General features: G+C 39.8%; 1 protein-coding gene across 1 annotated transcript in view; it reads right to left on the bottom strand.

Annotated features, from left to right (window-relative positions):
- Positions 1 to 8,879: 8,879 nt before the first annotated feature.
- The window catches only part of LOC306845255 (ephrin-B3-like), an 87,916-nt gene continuing 72,181 nt past the window's right edge, over positions 8,880 to 24,614 (bottom strand). Inside the window, exons 3-5 of the mRNA XM_079377945.1 lie at positions 22,859 to 22,951; positions 21,497 to 21,565; positions 8,880 to 10,669 (exon numbers count right to left, since the gene is read on the bottom strand). Of these exons, the coding sequence (XP_079234071.1) occupies positions 10,248 to 10,669; positions 21,497 to 21,565; positions 22,859 to 22,951 (584 nt within the window). The 3' untranslated portion in view covers positions 8,880 to 10,247. The remainder of the gene's footprint in view (positions 10,670 to 21,496; positions 21,566 to 22,858; positions 22,952 to 24,614) is intronic.

Raw genomic sequence — 24,614 nt, 5'->3', positions numbered from 1 at the left:
AGGGTTTGCCCAACACAGGACCTTAAAAAAGTAAATCACTTCAAACACTCCTAGACTACACACATACATCCGCCTTCCGCCAGAGAGATCGATAAAACCAAGTGTGTGAGAGGACTGAAAAGAAAATCCCCAAACTGCCCCCATATCTCCGAAAACACACATTTTGAGGCAAAGCGTGATGGAACACCTTTGTCTGTCTGTAGCCCAGCTGCACAACCTGGACACACACACACACACATTCCTTCTCTGAATGCAGCATTTGGCAGTATTTGAGGCTGACACTGCTGATGTCATTTGCAGCAATGAGTCATTGGGCCCACACTCCTGCTGTGTGTACTGGGCCCCTCACACACACACACACACACACGTCTAGAACCAATCATGGGCCCATCTTTTTGCTTCTCTTGGCATCGGAAGTCATATATTTATGAGTATGCCAAGACAAAACAAATATCCCTCATCTCTTTTCTCCTCTTCTTTTAAATTCAACTCTTTTTCTCTCTTTTCTCACTGTCTCTCCATCCCCCTCGCCGGTTTAGCAAGCTAGCACGACTCATTGCCCCTCTGGACACACTCTATTCTGCCACTCTATTGTCGATCCGACAGCCTTTGTTGTATGGAGAAAAAAGACCCCCGTCGTTCTGTCTCTCTCTCACACACACTCACTCACACCCACACATACACACACATTCCACAAGCACAAAGGTCAAAGGGTGCAGCTACCTCAATAAAGCAACGGGAGTGTGTGTGCGAGTCTTAAAAAGAGAGTAAGTGGGGGGAGTGAGGGAGGTGGCGGATTCATTTTTACTTTTTTCCTCTTTTCTGGACTGAAAGAGTGAGAGAGGATGGGGAGACAAGGAGACGCAGAGCAGCTATTCTGCTGCTGAAGGACTCTTGTCAATTGGGGAATTTTTGAGAAAACATTTCAAATTGAATTTTGAGGCTTTGTGGGGGTCCATTATTGTCTCATTGTTTGGGAGACCATGTGTGTTTTGCGCATGTCCACGAGGCTAAAAATTTTGTCTAGTTTTCTTGAGACATCTTTTTCAGTGTTAATGGAACACCATAGAACGGAACACTTTTTTCCTTTGGGACTTGAAAAAAAAGAAGAAGAAATCCCTTCAGACGAAGGCCGTATTGGTTTTTGTTGTTGTTGTGCTATCTCAGGGTGTTGAAGTGTTAAAGCAGGGTGAGACTGATCTCAGGTCACTGGGCATCAAAACAGGTTGTGAAGCTGAGAGATGGACGGTTGGTTCAGAAACAACATGCTGAGTGGACGCTCTAGAGACAGCCTGTCTATCCAACCTGAAAGATATATAATAATAAGGGTTTAGACACAGACAACTTTCAAAGTTGTGAACATACAGACTGACAGATGCTGTTTTGTTAGCTTCACAACCCCCTGTTAACTTCCTATCATCACTAAACTACAGATACATCCTTTGTGAGGAGAGAAAAAAAGTGAAAATCAACTTGGAACAGCATTTGCAACCTATTTTACTTCCATAATGTGATGCATTTTTGGAAAAAAACTAACAAAAACAAAACATACGGTACACTTCTATTTAAAAGTTTGGAGATGGTAAGATGTCTCTCATGCTCATTAAGGCTGCATTTATTAGATCAAAAATACAAAAAAAAAATCATTAATATTGTATTAAAACTTAAAATCACTGCTTTATTTTTAAACATTTTAAAATATAATTTATTCCTGTGATGACAAAGCTAAAATATACTTCAGTCGTCAGTGTCACATGTTCCTAATATGCTTCTTTGACACAATCTGTATCGTAAAAAGTGCTATACAAATAAAGGTGAGATGACGCTCAAGAACTGCCTTACAATGTTATCACTGTTGAAAAAGTTGAAAACTACTTTTTGTGGAAAATGTGATACATTTATTTTACAACTCTTTGATGAACAGGAAGTTAAAAAAGAGCAACATTTATTGGAAATATAAATCTTTTATAACATTATAAATAACTTTACTGTCACATTTGATCAATTGAATGTGTCCCTGCTGAATAAAAGTATCAATTTCTTTCAAAGAAAAACAATCTGCTAACCATAAGTGTTGGAACAGTAGTGTACAACAGGAAAAAATGTATCCTGTTCATCAAGAATTGATTGGACCTTGAAAAGTGGGTGTTTAATAGCAGAATGTTAAGTACAAATTTGCAGTAGATTTTTGTGAGGATTACATTTTTGTCCCAGGCATCAGGCCATGTTTATTTGAGCCATTATATCAACTGGGAACCAAGATAGTGGAGAATGAAGGTCAAGCTCACCCTCGAGAGCTTCTTGATGTCACTTTACTTGCTATTATTGCTGTAACCTTTACATTTACATAAATTTAAGCAACTGGAAGGTACACATTTTATCAGTTCATGTGTTCTCTGGGACTCAAACTCATGACTTTGGTTTTGCTGGCACCATGCTCTACTGTTTGAGTTCCAGAAAAGCTTCAGGTTGTAACTAGTTTTAAATTGCAGCAAAAAGGCTGAATTATATACAACAGCAGCATCAAACAATGTCTAACTAGCAGCTATCAGACTAAATAGCGGCCTTGGTGACAGACAAAAAGAAAAGTTGCTTTAGAGGCGGAGGTTTTTTGAAGAAAGTTTGATTATGAAGAACAAACGTTTACTTCTTTGGCACAACGTGCAGAATCCCTCAAAATAACACCAGAAACTTGCGGTAAGAAAGCAATAAGCCAATTTTGATTTCTCCTCGACTCGAATAACATAAGCAACCGAAGTATCAAAGATGAAAGAAGCTCTCTAGATATAATGTGAATGATGGATGAGATCATGGGACCACCATGCAATTTTCTGTGTGAATATCCGAGGGCAAACGATTACCCATAACTCACGGCGATGTTTTCGGATGCTATCATATAGTTCTAAGGGTTTGTGAGAGCGTGTGGTTTGTGAATAAAGTGGAAGAGAGAACATGAGACCGTGTGGGTGTATGAACTGTATTGTATCGGATATTCGGTTGGTATGGTGTCATGTTAATAAATGAATCATCTGAAATGAACACCCTCTAATGACTCTCTCTCTCTCTCTCTCCAGTTCTGTTGCTTTATCAGCTTCATTTTTACCAGCCCAGCTGTAGCTACTTGCCATCGGCCCCATTATTAACTGTAGCAGTTTGTTTTCTCCTACAACATAAAGAATGCAAGGCGAGGCAGGAGAACATGTTGAAAAAGGGAGAAGAAAGAGTGAGGGAGAATGCCCCTGTCAGAGTTCAGAGCTGTGGTGGCTGCTAGAAGAATGAGAGATTAAGCAGAGGGGGTTCCTGGTGATGACTTAAAGACCCATCTTTTCATCAGTTGCTTCCAGACGACGCTGCCTACAGGTGCAATCAGAGACGGAGAGAGAGACACTTGACTTTCAGCCCTCACCTTTCCTCACCTCGGCCTTTAAAAAGAAAATGCAAGGGAGGTGGCCTGAGGTGGACTTCATTCTCCTCTCCCTCGTTCATTTCGCACATTTGATATGCAGATGACTGACCGGCTTTTCAAATGGCCAAATTGCAGGCGGCTAGGAAACGATATCTCGCTCTCTCTGACCTTCAGGAGGGTTCCCATAGCAACGCAGTCTTAAGGCTCCTGTGGCGACATTCAAGTCAAGTGCACCGGTCTTTGGGATTTTTAGCCTTGCCGCCAAAACCTGTTCAAATCTGATTATAGAGGATTATCTCCTAATTGATTTCACTCCAGGCCAAGTTTGAGTTTTTTTCTTTCTTTTTTAATAACACAACAGAAACTGTGCTCTACTTCACAGAAAAGCACAGCTGTTGTCAGGATGAAAGCAGTACGTGTGTATTCATGGTATATTAAAAATACTTAAAGCATATATTGTGGTAAATATATGTAAATATTATCACACAATCACCCCCACACACAGACCATATAAAAAGAATGTTAAAAGACTTATGTATCAACATTAGTATTCATATCTGAAACATTGGCTTTTATTATTTGGTTAACATGGGATGTCGTGGCCTAATGGTTAGAGATTCGGACTCGTAATCCAAAGGTTGCGGGTTCGAGTCTCGGGCCGGCAGGGATTGTAGGTGGGGGGAGTGAATGTCCAGCGCTCTCTCCACCCTCAATACCACAACTGAGGTGCCCTTGAGCAAGGCACCGAACCCCCAACTGCTCCCCGGGCGCCGCAGCATAAATGGCTGCCCACTGCTCCGGGTGTGTGTTCACGCTGTGTGTGTTCACTGCTGTGTGTGTGTTCACTGGTGTGTGTGTGTTCACGGTGTGTGTGTGTGTGTGTGTGTTCACGGTGTGTGTGTGTTCACTGCTGTGTGTGTGCACTTTGGATGGGTTAAATGCAGAGCACGAATTCCGAGTATGGGTCACCATACTTGGCCGTATGTCACTTCACTTTCACTTAACATAACATTTATCTCACACCGCAATAACCTACTCATATTAATGGGGCAATGATGTTGTTGCGAGATCAAATCCTTGTACCTCGCCTCAAAGTGCGTGTCAGTTTAATGAATGTGAGACTGCACGAGTCTGTGAGACGCGCCAGAAGTTAAACCGTGACGCTGCAGAGAAAATGCATTCGCATATGAGTGTATGCGAATGAATGCTAAGAGCGCTTTCGCTTTTAATGTGAAATTATGTGATCGGTTGTTTATCATATTTTTGTGACTATGCGTGATGCGAAATATAGACTTGTTTTAACGTGAGTGGTGGAGCAGACATTCAGCCAAGGGCTTTTTTCCACACAGGAATATTGAATGGCTGTATGATATGCATTTATAGCAATGCCTTTCTTATAGCTGCTCAACCAGAATTGGGAAAATGTATAATTTAAGGGCTGCCTCTGCCTCCCTTTCAATTCATTGAGTTGACATTTTTATTTAGACTAATGGCAGTGCCCGCAAATAATGAATTGGAATTTGAAAGGAAATTCAACAAAGTTGGCCTATGTGCAAAGTTGATGAAATAAATGGAATATAAATTATAAATGTATTACATATGATATACAAGGTTAAACATTTCAATTAGTGAGATTTCAAACCATTTTTTCCCCCAAGTGGATGGCAAGCTGCAGGCCGCAGGTTCATGATAAAATGTCAGTGCATTAACTTAATAAAATGGATAAAATGTCTATTTTATAATCAACAATTGTTTTTTTTTCCAAATAATGTGAAGATGTTCATTATTACCTTTTAATTAAAGTTTAGCGTTATGTAAAATTCTGGGGTAAAATTATTTTTCAGTGCAGATTGGATGTATTTTTAGCTCTTTTTGAAGTTAATCATATAATTAATTTAGGTCCTATGAGTTCAACTGGGGGAAATGGTAACCACTCTGAGACAGCAATGATTTTAAATGGAGATTAAAAGGAGACTTTTGCTTTAGATTTTGAGAGCTCAAAAATTTCTTATTAAATTCTTACAAAACCTAATTATCTGTGCAATCCACATTCATTTTATCACTAATTCTATTTATCACAAAATTCTTGCAAAACCTAATTATCTATGCCATCCACATTCATTTTATCACTCTATTGACTGTACATCAACAATTGTCTAATTTGCTGACATTTTTATTTTTAGCCAAGGAAACTGTAGGAGAAAAGCTGAAACGCAGTTGAGAAATTCTAAGAGCAAACCATGGGCGATAAAAATGCTCCTCTGGGTCATTAAAGGCATACAAGCACATTTTAGAAAAATGATTACGCAATAAAGGTGACCGCAGAAGCCTATGAGGCCATTTTTTATGTGTTTTTGTTTATCTCCCTTGTGTTCCAGAACCTTCCCCTTCACACCTAAATCACATTACACCAATGAGAGGATTGTAGCACGACATAAGCGTTCCCAGGCCAATAATGCAGCCTTCGCCTCTGCATATCACCTGTAACTTTGTGGAAACCTCACGGGGGCAATCAGTACCAGATTTTGCGATTTTCCATAAAAAATAAAATTTTTGCCAGAAGGCAATGGTTGCTTTGGCAACTGAATGGCATTACGGAAAACAGAGGGATCTAAAGGAAAGGAATAAAAGAGAAAGAGATACGGTCCGAAATAACTAACGCAAGAAAAGGTATTTCTGTGCACTTAAAGAACACATTCATTTCGCTACTGGCTACGGATGGTGACTGTAAAAGCCACTGTTTACTTTAGAGAAGATGAAATACCAGGAAGAAGAGATTGATGGTAGAGTAGAAAGAAAAAATAAGGAAAATTAAATGGTTTCTCTATATCTCATTCAGTTGCACGTTCAGTGGAAATCCACAAAACTCAATGCATTCGAAAACAAATACACACACACACACACTAAAGAGAGCCCAAGAATGCATTCTAAAGTTTTTTTGTGTGTTTTTTAATCAACATTTCTTCAAAGGAATGTATTAGTTGTTTAACCCTTTTAAAGGCATGTATGCAGGAGGGAAAACAAGAGAGGGATCGTGAGTGGGCAAGATGGAGGGATGGACACGGAAAAGAAAACAGCACACACAAACATGGTGTTTTACAAACGTCTGAACACATCACTGAAGAGGAATGGAGGTCTTTAAAGTGGCCGCCACCCGCTGGCTATTGGCACAGAGAAACACGTATACACAACTGAAGCGTTCTCTAAAAAAATACACACTTTGTGGTTCGTCCCCGCTTGTGTCTGCGTACAGAATACTGGTCCCAGTGTTCGTGGCGAAAGCAAGTGCACAAAGAACCACTCGATGTGAAAGACAGAAGATGGACCTTTCTGAGGCCAGGTGTTCGATAAACGAGACCAAAAAAAGGGAGGATGGTGAGCAGAGAGAGTTTGTGTCTCCTCGTGTGTCCTCTGTGATCTGAACGCAACACGTCGGTCCGTCTTCGAACGATGTCCACGTGTGTTTCGGACATACGCACACCTGCACACACACACACGTATGCAAGTCCATGTGCACAAGGTCAGAGACATGGCTTACGCTGATTGTTTTAGAAAATGCAACAGAATTTGAACAGAAATCGAACGCTTAAATATGTATGAAACAGCCCACGAATACAACAGCGCCGAACAAACGTAACACCTCCACATTTTAGGCAACTTGATATTGAAGTAACAAAATCCAAATTGTCGTGTAAGAAGAAAACATCAATGTGACAGGAAAACAATGTCATGTTGTTTCTTTTTTCTCACAGTCTTGATGCACCAGAGTGATACAAAACTAAATGCTTTAGAGAGACAAATATTGAAGCTTTCTAGGCAGATTGAAAACAGTAACAGATTGTTTGAGTCTCAGCGTCAGTTACAAATCACATCGGCAAAATAAGACCACCAACATATTTGGGTATGAATGGCTTGTTATTATGTGCATGTATGCGGTGTATTTCTTAGCAATAACATTCTTTTACACGCATACAAAACACACTGTGACAATGGCAGTGAAACAGAACACAATTTGTACTCCTAAGGCCAGAAACATTCTACGCAAGTATGCGGATGCTTGGTTAACACATTGCAAGGGCAAGAACGAATGTGAATATCAGCCGTTTTCGAAATACAAAATGTACAAATTGGTTACAATTTAAGTTAAAAAGAGGAAACAAATTAATAAAAATGGAGCCTCGCACATGACATGCAGGAATAAAAGATAAAATGACCAAAAAGTAGGAATTTGTTCTCATAATTTATTAATTAGTTCCCTCGTTTTAGTATATTGGCGGCCATGTTGTACTACTATGTTCCCTCACTTTATTTTCTAAAACAACAGAGCTAATTAATGAAACATGGCCTGTAAATTAAATTAAGTAAATTAATAGTCATTGAATTCTTAATTTGTGGCAACAATACTTTGTTTTCCCCCCACAGCATGTATGGGGCTCTGTAGTTACTATTACTGCCATATAGCTCATTTTTCTCTGCTAATTAGCTAAAGTCAAAGCATGCCATTTTGAATTCAGCCTTTGAATCACCTTAGCTAACATTTCAAAATAGCATACTGTATGACAAATAAGAATAGTATTATATTCCAAATTCAGCCACTGACTAACAGAAGCTAACTAGTTTTGTCAGATTCTTTGCCGAACTGCTGATCTGCCATGTCAGAGAAAGCTGACCATAGTTTATGCTAATATGGTTCTGAGAATGCAACTCAGTTCTGACACATTTCAGAAAGCAACGTCGTGTAGTTGGAAGCGTTTGCGTTCACATACTTGCGTAGAGTGTATTTCAGACCTAAAAGAGAGATTTTCATTGGCACTAACAGAGATATACACACAGCTAGTTACAAAGCTGCACGATTGTGTGCGTGTGTGTGTGTATGTGTGTGAGAGAGAGAGAGAGAGAGAGGAGAGAAAGAGAATATGAAAGAACAATGCTAATCACGACATTTGTTGAGGTAATCAGCATATATATGCCCAATCAGAATGGCTTTTGATTGTGTTTAGGAGCTGTGTATGTGTGTGTGTGTGTGTGTGTGTGTATGATGAAAATCTCTACAAGAGCTTTTCTGTGTGCCATGGCCATCGAGTCTTTCTCCGTATGTGTGTGTGAGTGTGTGTAAACATGTCTACTAAATTGAGACGTGTCCGATACTCAAGAATTTGAAACGAGTCTAGAAATATTTCCACTTCACTTCATGTGAACAAAAAAGAGCACTGTGTGTCTGTAAAAGAGTAATTCTGTGTGTCCATCTATCCTGTTGTCCATATGAGAGAATGAGTTTCTTTCTTCCCCTCATCTGTCTCTTTGTACCTCAGAAGACCATCAGGCCCAAATCTGCCTCTTCCACCGCTTCAGATGAGTTTATTAAAAACCTTTCCATCCCTCTCTCTCCCACTCTCGCTCTCTTCTCCTTCAATCATCTTTCAACTTTCCTTCTCTCCCCCCACCTCCCCCTCCCCTATTTTTTTTTTCTTTTAATGTGTGGTTCTTCCATAGTTTCACAGTCTTTCTAGAAGTTTCCTCGCTCGTGCGTTTGCTTTTCCAACAGGCGGTGTTCACATTATTTTCTTTTTATTTCACCCCCATACAATTCTTCCCTCCTTTCTGGATTTTTCCCCTTTTTTTCCAAGCGTCTTTAAAAATAATAATAAAAAAACTTTCTCGGATTGTTCTACCTCAACATACTCACAAACGAGGTCTAGCTTCAAAACTACATCAGAGTACAAGGAGCTATAAAAATATATGTGTAGAGCGGAGGAGACTCCAGGGAAAGAGGAAAATGAAGGGGAACCAAACTCGGTTTCTGCAACGGAATGAAAGCATTAAATTAATTTACAACTCAAAAAAGGGAAGAAACAAGGTCAGCATTTCATAAAAAATAGGAAAACAAAAATTAGGCCTAGCAAACTGTAACTTTACATGAAAAAAAATCTAAAAATTATTTTACTGAGTATTCATATATAATTATAATCTATGTGTTGAAAGCGATAAAAAATTTTTTTTTGATGTTCGCTCATATTTTTGTGTTTTGGTTTTGAAACAGTCTAACAAACACACGCTCCCATGCTCACGCTAACACTGTACTCAAACACGCACTCATCCGCACGCAAAAACACTCGCGAGTTTTACTGAAGCACGCCGGTCGCAACGTGCGACAGCAGTGTCGGAATATTTATCCTACAAACTCACAAAATACACACGTTATTAAAATATACAAGATTCTCCACGCCACTACAACTCCACCAATCAAACACATGGGTCCTAGATAACGTGACTGTGTGACGATTGGCTGAATCGATGGCCCCTCCCCCTTTGGAAGGAGTTTAACACAAACTAGACTGCTATTTGCGAGTAAATGTAGCATTCAAAGTCAAAGTTAACATGTTGTCTTTGTAGGCTTGGACGTTGAGTTTTCTTTTTTGTGTGTTTATAGTCTTTTTGCAAGCACATCAGAAAAAGTTTTGATGCTTGTGCTCGAGAATGGCCCCCCAAAAAGGAGTTAATGTTTTTTCAGTTGGCTGAATCACTCCATGAGGTCTTCTCTAGCTTTAAGAACTTTTCCCCATGTGGGACGTCAAAGAGAGGGGGGCCCTCACATCAGGACAGTCTCTCTCTAACAAAAGGCCGAAGTTGGGTGAGTTGCGAGGAATGGTAACACACACACACACACACATACACACAGACACACTCGACCTCGAGTGGTCAGCATGTTGGAGAAATGCGTGTGAAGGTAAAAGGATCTGATCTATGGGGATGCAGATTGTGGGGCTTGGGGCAGGGTTTAGGTAGCTGTTTAAGGTGGGTGTGGTCTTAGCAGATGTTGTCGTAAGGTCATCTCCGGTTCTCATACTTTATAGTAGATGTTGGCGGGACTCTGAGGGGGCATCTCCTGTACGATGTAGACCGGATGGCCGTAATCCCCGCTCACTTTCTCGTAGTGCGGGCAGTAGGCGGAGTCAGAAGTCCGCAGCGGGATGATGATGTCGCTAGGCTCCGAGCCGTTGTTGTTGCCACCTCCTACGCCACCGCCACAGCCCCGTTTGGGTGAGGTCAGGGAGGAGAGGGAGAGCGGAGGGTGGTGCGATTCGGAATGCTTGGCATGTCGTCGTCGGTAGCACACCACGCAGATCACAGCTGTTACAAGCAGTAGGAAAGCCGAACCGCCGGCTGCACCTGCGATAACGGCAATGTTGGAGGGGGGGAGGGGGCCATTTTCTCCACCAGGACCTCTAGGGGGAATTCTGGGATGTGTGTTGTTTCCAGCACCTGCAAAACAGAGAAGAATTTGATCAATTCAACAGATACATAAAGACACTCTATATATGTGATCTTCTCCATCATTTTGAGTCTTTTTGACCTAAATATTTTTATTTCAAGATTTCAAGAAAATAATATAATTATATATGTAGTAATTCAATACATAATTCAGTATCATTAATAATAATTTTTGAGAATATGGCTTTTTTTTAGGAGTTTAGGAGATTTATTCTAATATACACTAGGGATGCATCGATCCGATACTCAGGATTGGTATCGGCTCCGATACTGGAATTTCTACCGATATTGTGCGTATACTATTCTGTGTTATTGTTAAGGCCCACGAAAGCACAAAAACATTAGAAAGCACCATAAAGTCAAAGTCCAAGTGTTCTGAAGCCCTTCCATAGTTTAATGTGAGGTACAGATGAATATTTAAGTCGTTAAATTCAAGTTCACGTAAATTCTTCTCTCCGCTGCTTCTGTCTGTCATCCTCCGTTCAGCATTCAAACTGTGTCACATTCGGTTAAGACAGTCAAGACGATGAAACTCTCTCCAAGAGCGATCAAGAGTTAAAACTGTTAAACGAAAAGGATCAATAAACTATGCACAGATTTAATAAGCTACACACCAATATCGCTTTCCTTTGTGCTTTGAATTTCTCTATGCGGAGCTGCGCGCTGTGACTCCGTGCTGATTCAAGCGCATCATTCTGCGCACCGGAAGCCATAAGAGCTTTGTGCCACTCTCTATTGGAGCTTTTCGTATTATAATGCTTTTGCGCAATGAAAGATTATTTATAGCGTTTCTTGTTCTGTCCTATCAAGGCTATTAATAATCTAATGTATAGCACAGTAATGGAGACATCTATCATATATATTTATTATATATATGATAGATGGGACTCCTCTATCATTTATTTAGTCATTTAGCAAACGCTTTTATCCAAAGCGACTTACAAATGAGGACATAAGAAGCAATCAAAACCAACAAAAGAGCAACAACGTGCAAGTGCTATTACAAGTCTTGGTTAGCCTAACGCAGTACAGATAATTATAATTATTATTAATTAATTTATTTTTTTTAAATAAAAAGACATATAGATAAAATAAAATTAGAATAGAGAGTGCTAGAGTTAGAGGGTCAAATAAAGATGGAACAGATGAGTTTTTAGCCGTTTCTTGAAGATGGGTAAGGATTCGGCAACTCGGATTGAGTTGGGCAGGTCATTCCACCAGATGGGAACAGTTAATGAAAAAGTCAGTGAAAGTGTTTTTGTGTGTCTTTGGGATGGTACAATAATGCGTCGTTCACTTGAAGAACGCAAGCTTCTAGAGGGCATATAAGTCTGAAGTAATGAATTTAGGAAAAGGGATGCAGAGCCAGTGGCGGTTCTGTAGGAAAACATTAATGCCTTGAATTTAATGCGAGCAACTATTGGTAGCCAGTGCAAATTGATGAACAGAGGCGTGACGTGCGTTCTTTTCGGCTCATTAAAGATTAATCTTGCAGCGACATTTTGGATTAATTGTAGAGGTTTAATAGAATTGGCTGGAAGACCTGCCAAGAGAGCATTGCAATAGTCAAGTCTGGACAGAACAAGTGCCTGAACAAGGAGTTGTGCTGCATGTTCCGAGAGAAAGGGCCTGATCTTCTTAATATTGTATAATGCAAATCTGCAGGACCGGGCAGGTTTAGCAATGTGGTCTGAGAAATTCAGCTTATCATCAATCACAACTCCAAGGTTTCTGGCTGTTTTTGAAGGAGTTATGGTAGATGAGCCTAACTGGAAGTTGAGATTGTGATGAAGTGATGGGTTAGCTGAAACTACAAGCAGTTCTGTCTTAGCTAGGTTGAGTTGAAGGTCCAGCAAGAAATGTCTGTTAGACACGCTGAGATGCGAGCAGCTATCGTCGGATCATCAGGATGGAATGAGAGGTAGAGTTGAGTGTCATCAGCATAGCAGTGATATGAAAAGCCATGTTTCTGAATGACAGAACCTAGTGATGCCATGTAGACAGAAAAGTAGCTAGATGTTGCGACTTGGATACCTCACCTCTCCAAGATACTTTGAAGGACCTATCAGAGAGGTAAGACTCAAACCACTGGAGTGCGGTTCCTGAGATGCCCTTTCTCAATAGGGTTAACAAGAGGATCTGATGGTTGACTGTATCAAAAGCAGCAGACAGATCCAGCAAGATAAGTAATGAAGATTTGGAAGCCGCTCTTGCAAATCTTAGGGCTTCAACAACAGAAAGCAAGGCAGTTTCGGTCGAATGTCCACTTCTGAAGCCAGATTGGTTACTCTCCAGGAGGTTGTTCTGTGTGAGAAAGACAGAGACTTGGTTGAAGACAACTCATTCAAGTGTTTTTGCAATGAAAGGAAGAAGGGAAACCGGTCTATAGTTCCCTTAAAGAGTTGGGTTAAGAGTGGGTTTTTTAAGAAGTGGAGTTATACGATCCTGTTTAAATGCTGAGGGAAAAATTCCAGTGTGAAGGGATGCATTAACGATGTTAGTGAGTGCAGGTACAACTGCAGGAGAAATGGCTTGAAGGAGATGAGATGGAATAGGATCAAGCGGACAGGTAGTAGGATGACTGGAAAGGATGAGTTTAGAGACCTCTGCCTCAGAGAGTGGAGAGAAGGATGTAAATGAGTGTATGTTTGCTGGTAAGATATGTTTGATAGATTGTGGTGTGGAAAATTGTGCAGTGAGGTTTGTAATTTTATTAATGAAGAATGTGGCAAAGTCGTCAGCTGTTAGAGATGATGAAGGAGGGGGAGGAGGAGGACAAAGGAGGGAGGAAAATGTTTTAAAGAGCATGCGAGAGTTAGGCGAATTGTTAATTTTGTCATGATAGTATGTCCTTTTAGCAGTGGAAACATTAGCAGAGAAGTCAGAGAGGAGTGATCGATATAAATTAAGGTCAGAAGGATTTCGTGATTTGCACCATATCCTTTCCGCAGCCCTGAGTTTAGAACAATGCTTTTGGAGAACATCAGATAGCCAAGGGGCAGAAGGGGTGGTACGGGCTGGCTTGGAAGATAAGGGGCAGAAAGTATTTAAACAAGACGTCAGAATGGAACAGAAAGTATCAGTAGCACTGTTAGCATCAAGAGAGGATAACTGTTTATGGGGAGGAAGTAAAGAAGAAACCATAGCAGATAGCCTGGAGGGTGAGAGTGAACGTAAGTTATGTAGAAAAGTGACATGTGGAGGGGTATTTGATTAGTCAGGAATCATGTTGAGGTTAAGAGTGAGGAGGAAGTGATCTGAGGTGTGTAGTGGAGTAACCAGTACATGATCAGTGGAGCAGTGTCGTGTGTAAATGAGGTCCAGTTGGTTGCCTGATTTGTGAGTAGCCGTAGTTAGCACTCTCTTGAGATCAAAAGACGCAAGCAGAGTGTGGAAGTCTGCAGCCTGAGGTTTATCTAGGTGGATGTTGAAGTCTCCAAGTAAGACAAAGGGAGTACCATCCTCAGGAAAGGTTGAGAGCAATAAATCTAATTCTTCCACAAAGTTACCTAGTAATCCTGGAGGACGATAAACAACTACAAAATGGATTTTAGAGGGTAGGTAATAGTAACCGAATGTGATTCAAAAGAGCTGTTGATACTCAGAGATGGTAAAGGAGTAAATGTCTAATTATTAGAAATTTTCCAATTATTAAAATTATTATCTATCATATGTCGCAGCCTTCATTGTGCTATACATTTAAAAGAAATGTCTTTTAATTTTGTAGTTTATATTTATAAATAAATACATTTACTTGTTTTCATTAATGTATTTTACAACAATATAAAGAGCAATGTGTAACATTTTACCAGATATAGTCCTTCGCATATTTACTTTTATTTGTTCCCCACTAAATAATGTTATCACTAAATGTTTAGATTTGATAAAATTGTGCACTCATGATTTTTCTAGAATAAATTTTGCTGCTAAATTATCCACTATCCTAATTTATAATAATATTTTTGTCATAGATTATGAATGGGCCTGTTTACACCTGGTCATTTCATGCGTTTTCGCTGATCGGATATCTATCTGATTTGTTAAAACGTTTCAATTTACACATGGCCACAAAGTCGCAAAACAGATACAAATCCGATCTTCAATTCCTGCGCTATATTTAAATGTAACGAAATTCACGTCAACAAAATCAAAAGATAAGCGCTGCATTTTATTAATTATCAGCTCATTTCAAGATCAAAGATCGCAATAGGAGAGCACGTGGCATCAGCACTGGAAAGATAAGTTTGTCTTGTACTTTTAATGAAGAGTATTGTGTTGATCGTCTGCGTCTTACTTTCAGTTTCATTCGCGGCGGTTTGCGTGTCTGCTTGCTGAAGAGATACTCAGCTACTCGTCCGCTGCGATGCGTGTTGCATTAGCGCAGTCATATCTGATTATAATGTCATATAGCCTATAACACGGTCTCACACGTTTATTTTAATTTTTTTAATTTTGGGACAAGTAAAATTTACATATGTGGTTTCAACAACCAGATGCGTTTACACATGTCCAGTTTCGTTTGGAATGCGGCCCAGACCACCTCCTGAAGTGGTTTGAGCGATCAGATTTATATTACAAAACACATGAAGTGACCAGGTGTAAACAGCCCCTATATATTTTTTCATGTTATTTTTCATTAAAATGAAATTGTCTAATAGATTGTGTTTAACACACAAAAGAGTGACAGAGAAGTATAGAAATTCTACATTGATTTAAAAAAAAAAAAAAACTGCGCTGGTATCGGATCGGATCTGAAAAAGTGGTACCGTTGCATCCCTAATATACACTACCATTCAAATGTTTGGGGTCACTGATTTTTTGACAATATAGTGCTGCACAATTAATTGAATTTCTAATCATGATTAAAGTTACGGATACCACAATTATGTAATCGTTCAAAGATGTAACTACAAAAAAGGGTCCACTTACATTATTCTCCATGCTTAAGATGTGTTTATTCTTTCTACATGTTATCTTATCACTGTTTTTCAGGAAGAGTGTTTTCAGCGTGTTTATTTTCATTTAAAAATATGACATGCAGTAGCTTCAAACAATGGTATAAAACTATGGAAAACATAATTCAAAGTAAATTGTGATAATGATAATTAATTGCAATTACAATTTCAAAGGAATAATCAACAATTATGATTTTTGTCATAATCGTGCAGCCCTAATATCTATCTATAATGTATACGCACATATATGTGACTGTGGACATTCCTGTGAACACTGAATGACTTTTAGCAATGCAGCAATCTGTCACACCTCATTAAAGAGTGACAAAACAAAATTTATGGTTTGAAGTTTGGGCACTGGGCAATATGAAAGCTACAAATCCATCAAAATTCAAGTTTTTCTTGCTTATAATCACATTTTTCTACAAACAGCTTACTGTGATATCCGCTAAAATTATATAGTGTCTCACATATTTCTTCTTGGAACAAACTTGGACATTAGATTAGTTCACATAAGTCCCCTAAATTGACGTCCCTTGGCTAAACATGTAGTTTTCTAAAGTTCAGTGTTTTTGTCAGGGAAACTTTTCCGAGTCTTTCTGGATTGCATGTGGTGATGACACCCATTAGTGAGATGACCACCTCTAACTTGTTACCATATTGGAGCGCGGACTCAGAGAAGTGCCCTCTGACACTTACACGAGTATTAGTCTGATGTAGCGGATTCATTAGCGCTGCCACATCCTGCCCTCTAGCATCGCCTTCCTCCGTCTACCTCGTCATTTGATGGGCTAGTTAATGACTTTAACCAATCAAATGGAACAAATTCAATATGGCCAGTCATCTAACCCTTTGATTGGCTTGTTCATGTCCTTAACAGATCAAACCGAACCAATTAGAGTCCTCTGTGTTCACTCAAACTGTCAGAAATCTGAATAAAGTTTGGAGGATGTTGTAAAGTACTAGACTTTTCTCTGAACTCACTGACCAGTGACTCACATCACAATGAGTCAAGGTGGATTGGGTTTCCGCAAACATGCATATCTTGGCACGGGCGTAAAACATGCAGTGTAAACCTGCGGTCAGCCACTGCGGTCTGGCAATGGAGATGTGAACCGCGATCATCAGACCGTTGAGTTGAAAAATAAAGATGAGGAGATGAGTATTTGGACTCAGCATTAAGACCTGTTCACAACAAGAACGAAATGTAAAAGTGACAAATCTCAGACAAAAGGTCTATTCACAATGAGAGTAAATTGGAAAATCCTTCCATAATCAGTCAAAGTGTAATCTCCAGTATGAATAGTTTCATAGAAGTGCTCTGTTTTTTAACTCAAAGTCTCTTTTGAGTGAATATCTGTGCTGAATTTTTCCTCTCTGTGTGAACTGGCCTTTACAGTACTTGCAGACGAGGCTACGCCATGAATTATTCTTAATATAGCATATCCTTTTTTGCTGCTGGAAGTTGTTTATCATTCTTTCTTTTTTGCCCTAAAAGCTGTTAAACACTCAGAAGACACACCAGGGAGCAGCAGCTCTAAATGTTCTCCTCTATAATAAAAAAACATCATAAATACATTTTTTTACACATCAAAAATGAGCTGTGGTTTATGTGCTGCAGGTTTAAACACTGGAATGGTGTATTTAGCCTCTTCTATGAACAACAGCTGAGAGAGCATGTTAATAGATGTGGGATCTATGAGGCTATATTAGTCATTTATCTTTACATAACAGGATTATGGCGTGTGGGAGGCATTTTGCAGGGGAAATGAAAGCCAATCTAAACGCTGTGGCTTGATTGGGCTCTTTAAGACGAGGAACCTGAGGAAGTACAAAACCACACAATGGAGATGTGCTAGATAACAACCACATGGTCATTCTCAAAGGTGGACTGCCTTACTATAAAAGACTTTATAGGTTATTAAAGGGGCACTTCAAACTAAAATGAAAATCTAACTTGTAGGACTTTCTTTCTTGTGTGGAAAACACAATGCACAATGTCCAAGCTGCTGTTTTGACAAAGATACATAAAATAGTCTATATGACTTGAGTGATATATTTAGAGTCTTCTAAAGCAATATGATAGCTTTGAGTGAGCAACGGACTGCTATTTAAGTGATTTTTACAATGTAAATCTTGCCCTCTGTTGCTAGAGCATGTTTTGCTTCCAACATGTAATAACCAATGGTGTTTGGTGACATCAAATTTGCTTGAAATGCCAACTGAAATGAATTTTCATAGAAAAACAACTTGACACAGTCACTTCTGGCTTGTTGATTGTAACATATGAAACATTTTCTTTAAAGCTGTATTGAGGGAAGTGCTTTACATATAAATTTGAATTGAACTGAATCAAACTTAAATTTTGGTGTTCACACAAGCCTTCAGAAGACCTGAAATATATGAGTTTTATGGACTACTTTATAGTTCGCAAACTGGCAGTAACAAAATATTCTCATTTTGTGTTCGACAGAATAAAACATTGTTGATTTTGAATGAACTATTCCTTTAAGAAGGGAAGCTATAGCTCACTGACAATGGGAAACACAGATTGGAAAGGTACAACAGGTTTGATTACACACACACATTAAATACAAGACATGGAACAAATGACCATTGTGCTTACTTAGCCGGACATAGCTGATGTTTCAGCACGTATATATGTGAGTGTGCAGATGTGATCTCTACGGGAGACAATGAGAGCCCCTGCCGAGCATGGGAGCAGTCAGAAATACAGGGATCTGACTGCAGGCGCTCTCAATTGGCCCATCATTATTCTTGACACAATTCCTCACGTTTTCTCTCTCCATCCCTCACTCCTTACCTCCACCTCCTCCTTCGCGCCGTGTCTCTATGACTGTCCGTGCTATTGTGCTCATAATTACCTGCAGCCCCCCAAACCCACCTACATCCTCCACCACTCCAAGTCATGACAGATAGATAGATAGATAGATAGATTATTTCAAAAAGTGAAACTTTCATATATTTTAGATTCATTACATGTAAAATAAAACATTTCAAAAGTTTTTTTGTTTTAATTTTGATGATTAGAGCTTATAGCTCATGAAAGTCAAAAATCAGTATCTCAAAATATTAGAATATTTACATTTGAGTTTCAATTAATGACCATCCCTACAGTATAAATTCCAGGTATTCCTTGTTCTTTGAAACCACAATAATGGAGAAGACTGCTGACTTGGAAATGATCCAGAAGACGAACATTGACGCCCTCCACAAAGAGGGTAAGTCACAGAGGGTCATTACTGAAAGATGTGGCTGTTTACAGAGTGCTGTATCAAAGCATATTAAATACAAAGTTGACTGGAAGGAAGAATTTGGGTAGGAAAAGGTGCACAAGCAACAGGGATGAATGAATGAATGAATGAATAATGCATTTATATAGCGCTTTATTGTGTATTGCTGTACACCCAAAGCGCTTCACAATCATGTGGGGAGGTCTCTCCTCAACCACCACCAGTGTGCAGCATCCACCTGGATGATGCGACGGCAGCCACAGCACAACGGCGCCAGTGCTCTCACCACACACCAGCTACAGGTGGAGAGGAGAGAGAGTCATTGAGCCATTCAAGTGTATGGGGATTATTAGGAGGCCATGATAGACAAGGGCCAGTAGAGGGAATTTGGCCAGGACACCGGGGTTACACCCCAACTCTTTACGAGAAGTGCCATGGGATTTTTAATGACCACAGAGAGTCAGGACCTCGGTTTAATGTCTCATCTGAAAGACGGTGCTTTTTGACAGTATAGTGTCCCCGTCACTATACCAGGGCGTTAGGACCCACACAGACCACAGGGTGAGCACCCCCTGCTGGCCTCACTAACACCTCCTCCAACAGCAACCTAGTTTTTCACCGGAGGTCTCCCATCCAGGTACTGACCAGGCTCAACCCTGCTTAGCTTCAGTGGGCAACCGGTCTTGGGCTGCAGGGTGATATGGCTGCTGCATGGGACCGCAAGCTTGAGAATACTGTCAAGCAAAGCTGATTCAAACACTTGGGAGAGCTTCACAAGGAGTGGACTGAAGCTGGAGTCAGTGCATCAAGAGTCACCATGCTCAGACGTCTTCAGGAAAAGAGCTACCAAGCTACTTCTGAACCAGAGACAACGTCAGAAGCGTCTTACCTGGGCTGTGGAGAAAAAGAACTGGACTGTTGCTCAGTGCTCCAAAGTCCTCTTTTCAGATGAAAGTAAATTATGCATTTCATTTGGAAATCAAGGTCCCAGAGTCTGGAGGAAGAGTGGAGAGGCACAGAATCCATGTTGCTTGAAGTCCAGTGTGAAGTTTCCACAGTCAGTGATGATTTGGGCTGCCATGTCATCTGCTGGTGTTGGTCCACTGTGTTTTCTGAAGTCCAGAGTCAACACAGCCATCTACCAGGAAATTTTAGAGCACTTCATGCTTCCTTCTGCAGACAAGCTTTATGGAGATGCTGATTTCATTTTCCAGCAGGATTTGGCACCTGCCCACACTGCCAAAGGTACCAAAAGCTGGTTCAATGACCATGGTGTTACTGTGCTTGAAGTCGTGCCCTAATGGTTGAAGAGTCGGATTCGTAACCCAAAGGTTGCGGGTTCGAGTCTCGGGCCGGCAGGGATTGTAGGGGGGGGAGTGTATGTACAGCGCTCTCTCCACCCTCAATACCACGACTGAGGTGCCCTTGAGCAAGGCACCGAACCCCCAACTGCTCCTTGGGCGCCGCAGTATAAATGGCTGCCCACTGCTCCGGGTGTGTGTTCACGGTGTGTGTGTTCACTTTGGATGGGTTAAATGCAGAGCACAAATTCCGAGTATGGGTCACTATACTTGGCTGTATGTCACGTCACTTCACTTTGATTGGCCAGCAAACTTGCCTGACCTGAAGAGGAAGATGAGAGACACCAGACCCAACAATGCAGATGAGCTGAAGGCTGCTATCAAAGCAATCTGGGCTTCCATACCACCTGAGCAGTGCAGCAAACTGATTGCCTCCATGCCACACCGCACTGATGCAGTAATTCATGCAAAAGGAGGCCCAACCAAGTATTGAGTGCATAGAAATGAACATACTTCTCAGAAGTCTGACATTTCTGTTTAAAATATCCTTTTTTTATTGATCTTATGTAATATTCTAATTTTCTGAGACACTGAATTTTGGGTTTTCATTATCTGTAAGTTATAATCATCAAAATTTCAACAAATAAAGGCTTGAAATATTTCACTCTATGTGTAATGAATCTATATAATATATGGGTTTCACTTTCTGAAATGAGTGACAAGAAATATTGACTTTTTTCACGATATTCTAATTTTTTTAGATGTACCTGTGTCAAAGAAAAAACAGAGTAGGACACAAAGCACCAGTCTCTTGCTCCCAAATGTCAAACCTGTGCAAACAAAGAGTGTGAGTAATTTTCTCTTTCTATCATCCTACACTAATCATCCTCCTCTCCCTCCCATTTTCTGTGTCTTTCTTCCTCCCAGGACCAACTAAACCCAAGCCGATAAACTAATGACATTAATATGTCTCCGAAACGACGGCTCACTCCTCCTCTCATCCTTTATCTTTCCCCGTGTGGCAATTACCCTCACCGCATTCTGCCTCCAGTTTGTGGCTCCAGGGCCTCCGTAGAAGACGGCGAATGGTGGAAAAGAGGGGAAAAAATGAGGGAACGTGAGGAGGAGAGAACAAACAGAAGGGTGGAATATATCAAAAAGAACCCGAGCGCCATGACGCCTGTTTCTCTCCATCCATCTGTCGCTTCCTTCCCTTGTTCCTTTAGTTAGTTCTGTTCTTTTATTAATATTGTGTTTGTTTGGGATGAGCCATGTCCTCATGATGATCCTGAAGGCAGCTGTGTTTACCTGGATTCAGGCTGTTGATACGGTCCGCGGCGTCAGGTTTGGGAGATTTGGCAGGCAGACCATATGGACCTATGGACACATGATTGAGAAACCGTTTAGTAATAATAATGGTTCAGTCAACCTGCACACAACATACAGTAACAAAAACAAATATGCTACCATATCAAAAACTTGTAAGCACGATACTGTGATTTAAATCCAACTTTGTGCATTTTCACATGAATAAATTACATTTGATAATTTATTAAAAGAGAAAACAAAGTTTTACAAATATTTCATTATATTGCTGTTTTTGCTATATTATCAAACAATTGCAGCCTTGATGAGCAGACAAGACTATTTTCAAAAGCATTATTCAAATCTTAATCACTCAAACATTTTGACCGTTATAAATATAAATATTATATATAAATACGATATTATATATCATACATAAATATCAACTATTCTGTAATCAGCAAGTCAATACTAATCAGTATGCAATTGTTACAAGCAGATACAAAAGGTCAATTACAACTGATATGTATTAGTATAAAATGCAAAAGTGCAGAATAGGCTTCCTTTAAGATGTTTCGCACCATAATGTTGTTGTTGAGGGGCTACCGCTGAGGTTACAAACACTTTAGACAGCAGACAGACATTTGATACATGCGCACACACACACACAGAGTCATCTCTGAGCTTATGGCGAGCTGTCACACTTGTCAAAATGCCATGACAGTCTGTGTGTCTGTGTGTGTGCAGGCACATCTCATCAGATATCTCCAACCGAAACGGCTTTTATTTAGATGACAAACAAAACAGACGTGACCTTTCAACCACGAAGCAGATAACAACTACAGTGAGAGCGAGAGTGTAAAAGAGAGACCGAAATGGATTTTTAAGTAAAGTCAATAAATGTTCTGAAAAAAACTAAAACAAAATCATAGCCAAAGATGGAGGCCAAAAAAAAAAAAAAAAACGTTTCATAGTCTTTGAGCTGTGTTAATTCTCTCTTATTCAACAGTGTAGTGTGATAGGCATGACTGATAAAGAACTCTAAACACACAACAGACACGAGTGTTTGTGGTGTACTGTTACGGCTCAGAGACTTGTGTCCACAGTCTGTTGGGATTCACTTACCGCTGTTTTCCTGAGTTTAATAATCAAACCTAACAAGGGGCCAACAGAGTTTGTGTTTGCGTGTAAACAAAAGCTATTGGTCACGAGCGTGGTCATGTGTGCCACTGAGAGAAATGCTTTACTGAGCCTAAGTTTCTGCAAATCCAGCATCCGTAACTGTTTCAGGTGACCAACCCTCTGGCTTTGTCTACCGATATGCTCCCAAGAGTGTGTGTGCGTGCGTGCGTGTGTGTTACTCACTCTGTCCCACTTTCAGCACCACCTTCATGCCCTGTGTAGCGCAAACTCCTCCTCTCATGCTCTCCAGCCCCTGACGCGTCCCATCTGATGTAGCTGTGAAAGAAAAGAAGAGATTTATGACATTAGTATACATGTATCACACACACAGCAAACAATCAACCGCAATCACTTTGTCTTTTATGACTTGTTTTCACATGTAAAAATATAAAAAAGATAATTATACTTGAAAAGCAACACTGCATAAAACATTAAGCTTTGTTTTTTTTCATACATTATATTTTGAATGTAAGTGAATTCTGGTATTCTTAATACAAGGGTATTTTGTCTTATTTCACTGGCAGATTTTTCACTCGTTTAAAATTCTTTTACATGTGAAAAAATCAGGCAGTGCAGCCAAAATACACTTGTTTTGAACACAAGTCTTAATATCTTATGCAGTGCTGCTTCTCAAGTACATTTTTGTCATGGACAAGGACAAAAATTCTTCAGAATAGGGTTTTTTTCAGTTCAAAATTATAATTTCACAAATATATCCAGAGATATTGCATATATAGCCTAATATATAAAATAATTCAGCATCAGATCCTAGTAATTAGCGCATGCACTAAATGTGCAAATCAAGAAAATGTGACAAAAGCAGAAGAATACAGAAAGACTGAAACAGATTAATCCTGCCTACTATTGAAAAAAAAAGTATGTGAAACAATATGAAAAACTGTATTCAAAATCTTCAGTGCATTCAGTGATTTAACCTGAAAAATAAAAAAAAAACTTAATTTAGCAATCCTGTTAATATTTTGCGAATGAATGGGTTATATTTTTTACTTTTATTTTTCATTTAAAATGTTATTGTTAATCCAAGTTTGTGTAGAAATGTCTATACTTCTGGCAGCCTTATCAAATCATGAGTCAAGACAGATGTTAACAATAGAGATTTGTCACTATCAACATTAAAGTTTGAGTTAAGAGCGCTGCATTGTGGGATACAGTATCTCACATGGGTTCTGCTTGGCAAATTGTCAACTAGTTTTTACAGAAAATGTACTCAATGTGAACAGCATACATTCTGCATGCTACGAAAAAATGTGTAATATGGTGTCACAAACAGACACAGACCTGATACTTTTCCAATAATAGTTCCCACTGAGACACAGTCATTCTGCACAGATATTTGATCTAATGTAGATTAACACACACAAATGTCACTCCATCATGGTGCAGCTCTAATGAGGCCTAATTTACGGTCCCAGAGGAGGTAATTTAACATTCTAAAACGCCTCAAACTGCATCCATCACTCATACACACACAAACTCGCTTAATCCAGGACTCCTCCTTAATGCTGACAGGTTCTTGAGGAATTATATTGGTGAGCTTCATGGACCAAAGTGTGCCAGCGATGGCCGCTCCAAATGTGAAGTGGGCTACAGGTGGATGTCATGTGAAATGCATGTGGGTTGAGGTGAGCTAAGAGCGGCCGACGGCTGGTTACATGTGGGCCAGACACACAGGCCAAAGACAGGACAGGACAGCTTGTCCTTGGTAAAAAGGTATGGCCGTCTTAAATGAGAGAGAGAGAGAGAGAGACAGAAAGAATGAGAGAGAAATAATGATCTGATGTAAGTAAGAGTGCCAGATCTTATTTACTGAGGGATGGAGTGAGAGAGAGAATAATGGAGGACAGACTCTGTGTAATATGTTATGCCTCTTGATTCTGATTCCTTCATTTATTTTTAAATATATCACTCTCTGTCAGTC

This window comes from Barbus barbus (genome assembly GCF_936440315.1).
Source record: "Barbus barbus genome assembly, chromosome: 1".
Classification (NCBI taxonomy): Eukaryota; Metazoa; Chordata; class Actinopteri; order Cypriniformes; family Cyprinidae; genus Barbus; species Barbus barbus.
The sequence above is the reverse complement of the archived record's forward strand: the minus strand, read 5'-3'. Positions and strand labels throughout refer to the sequence as shown.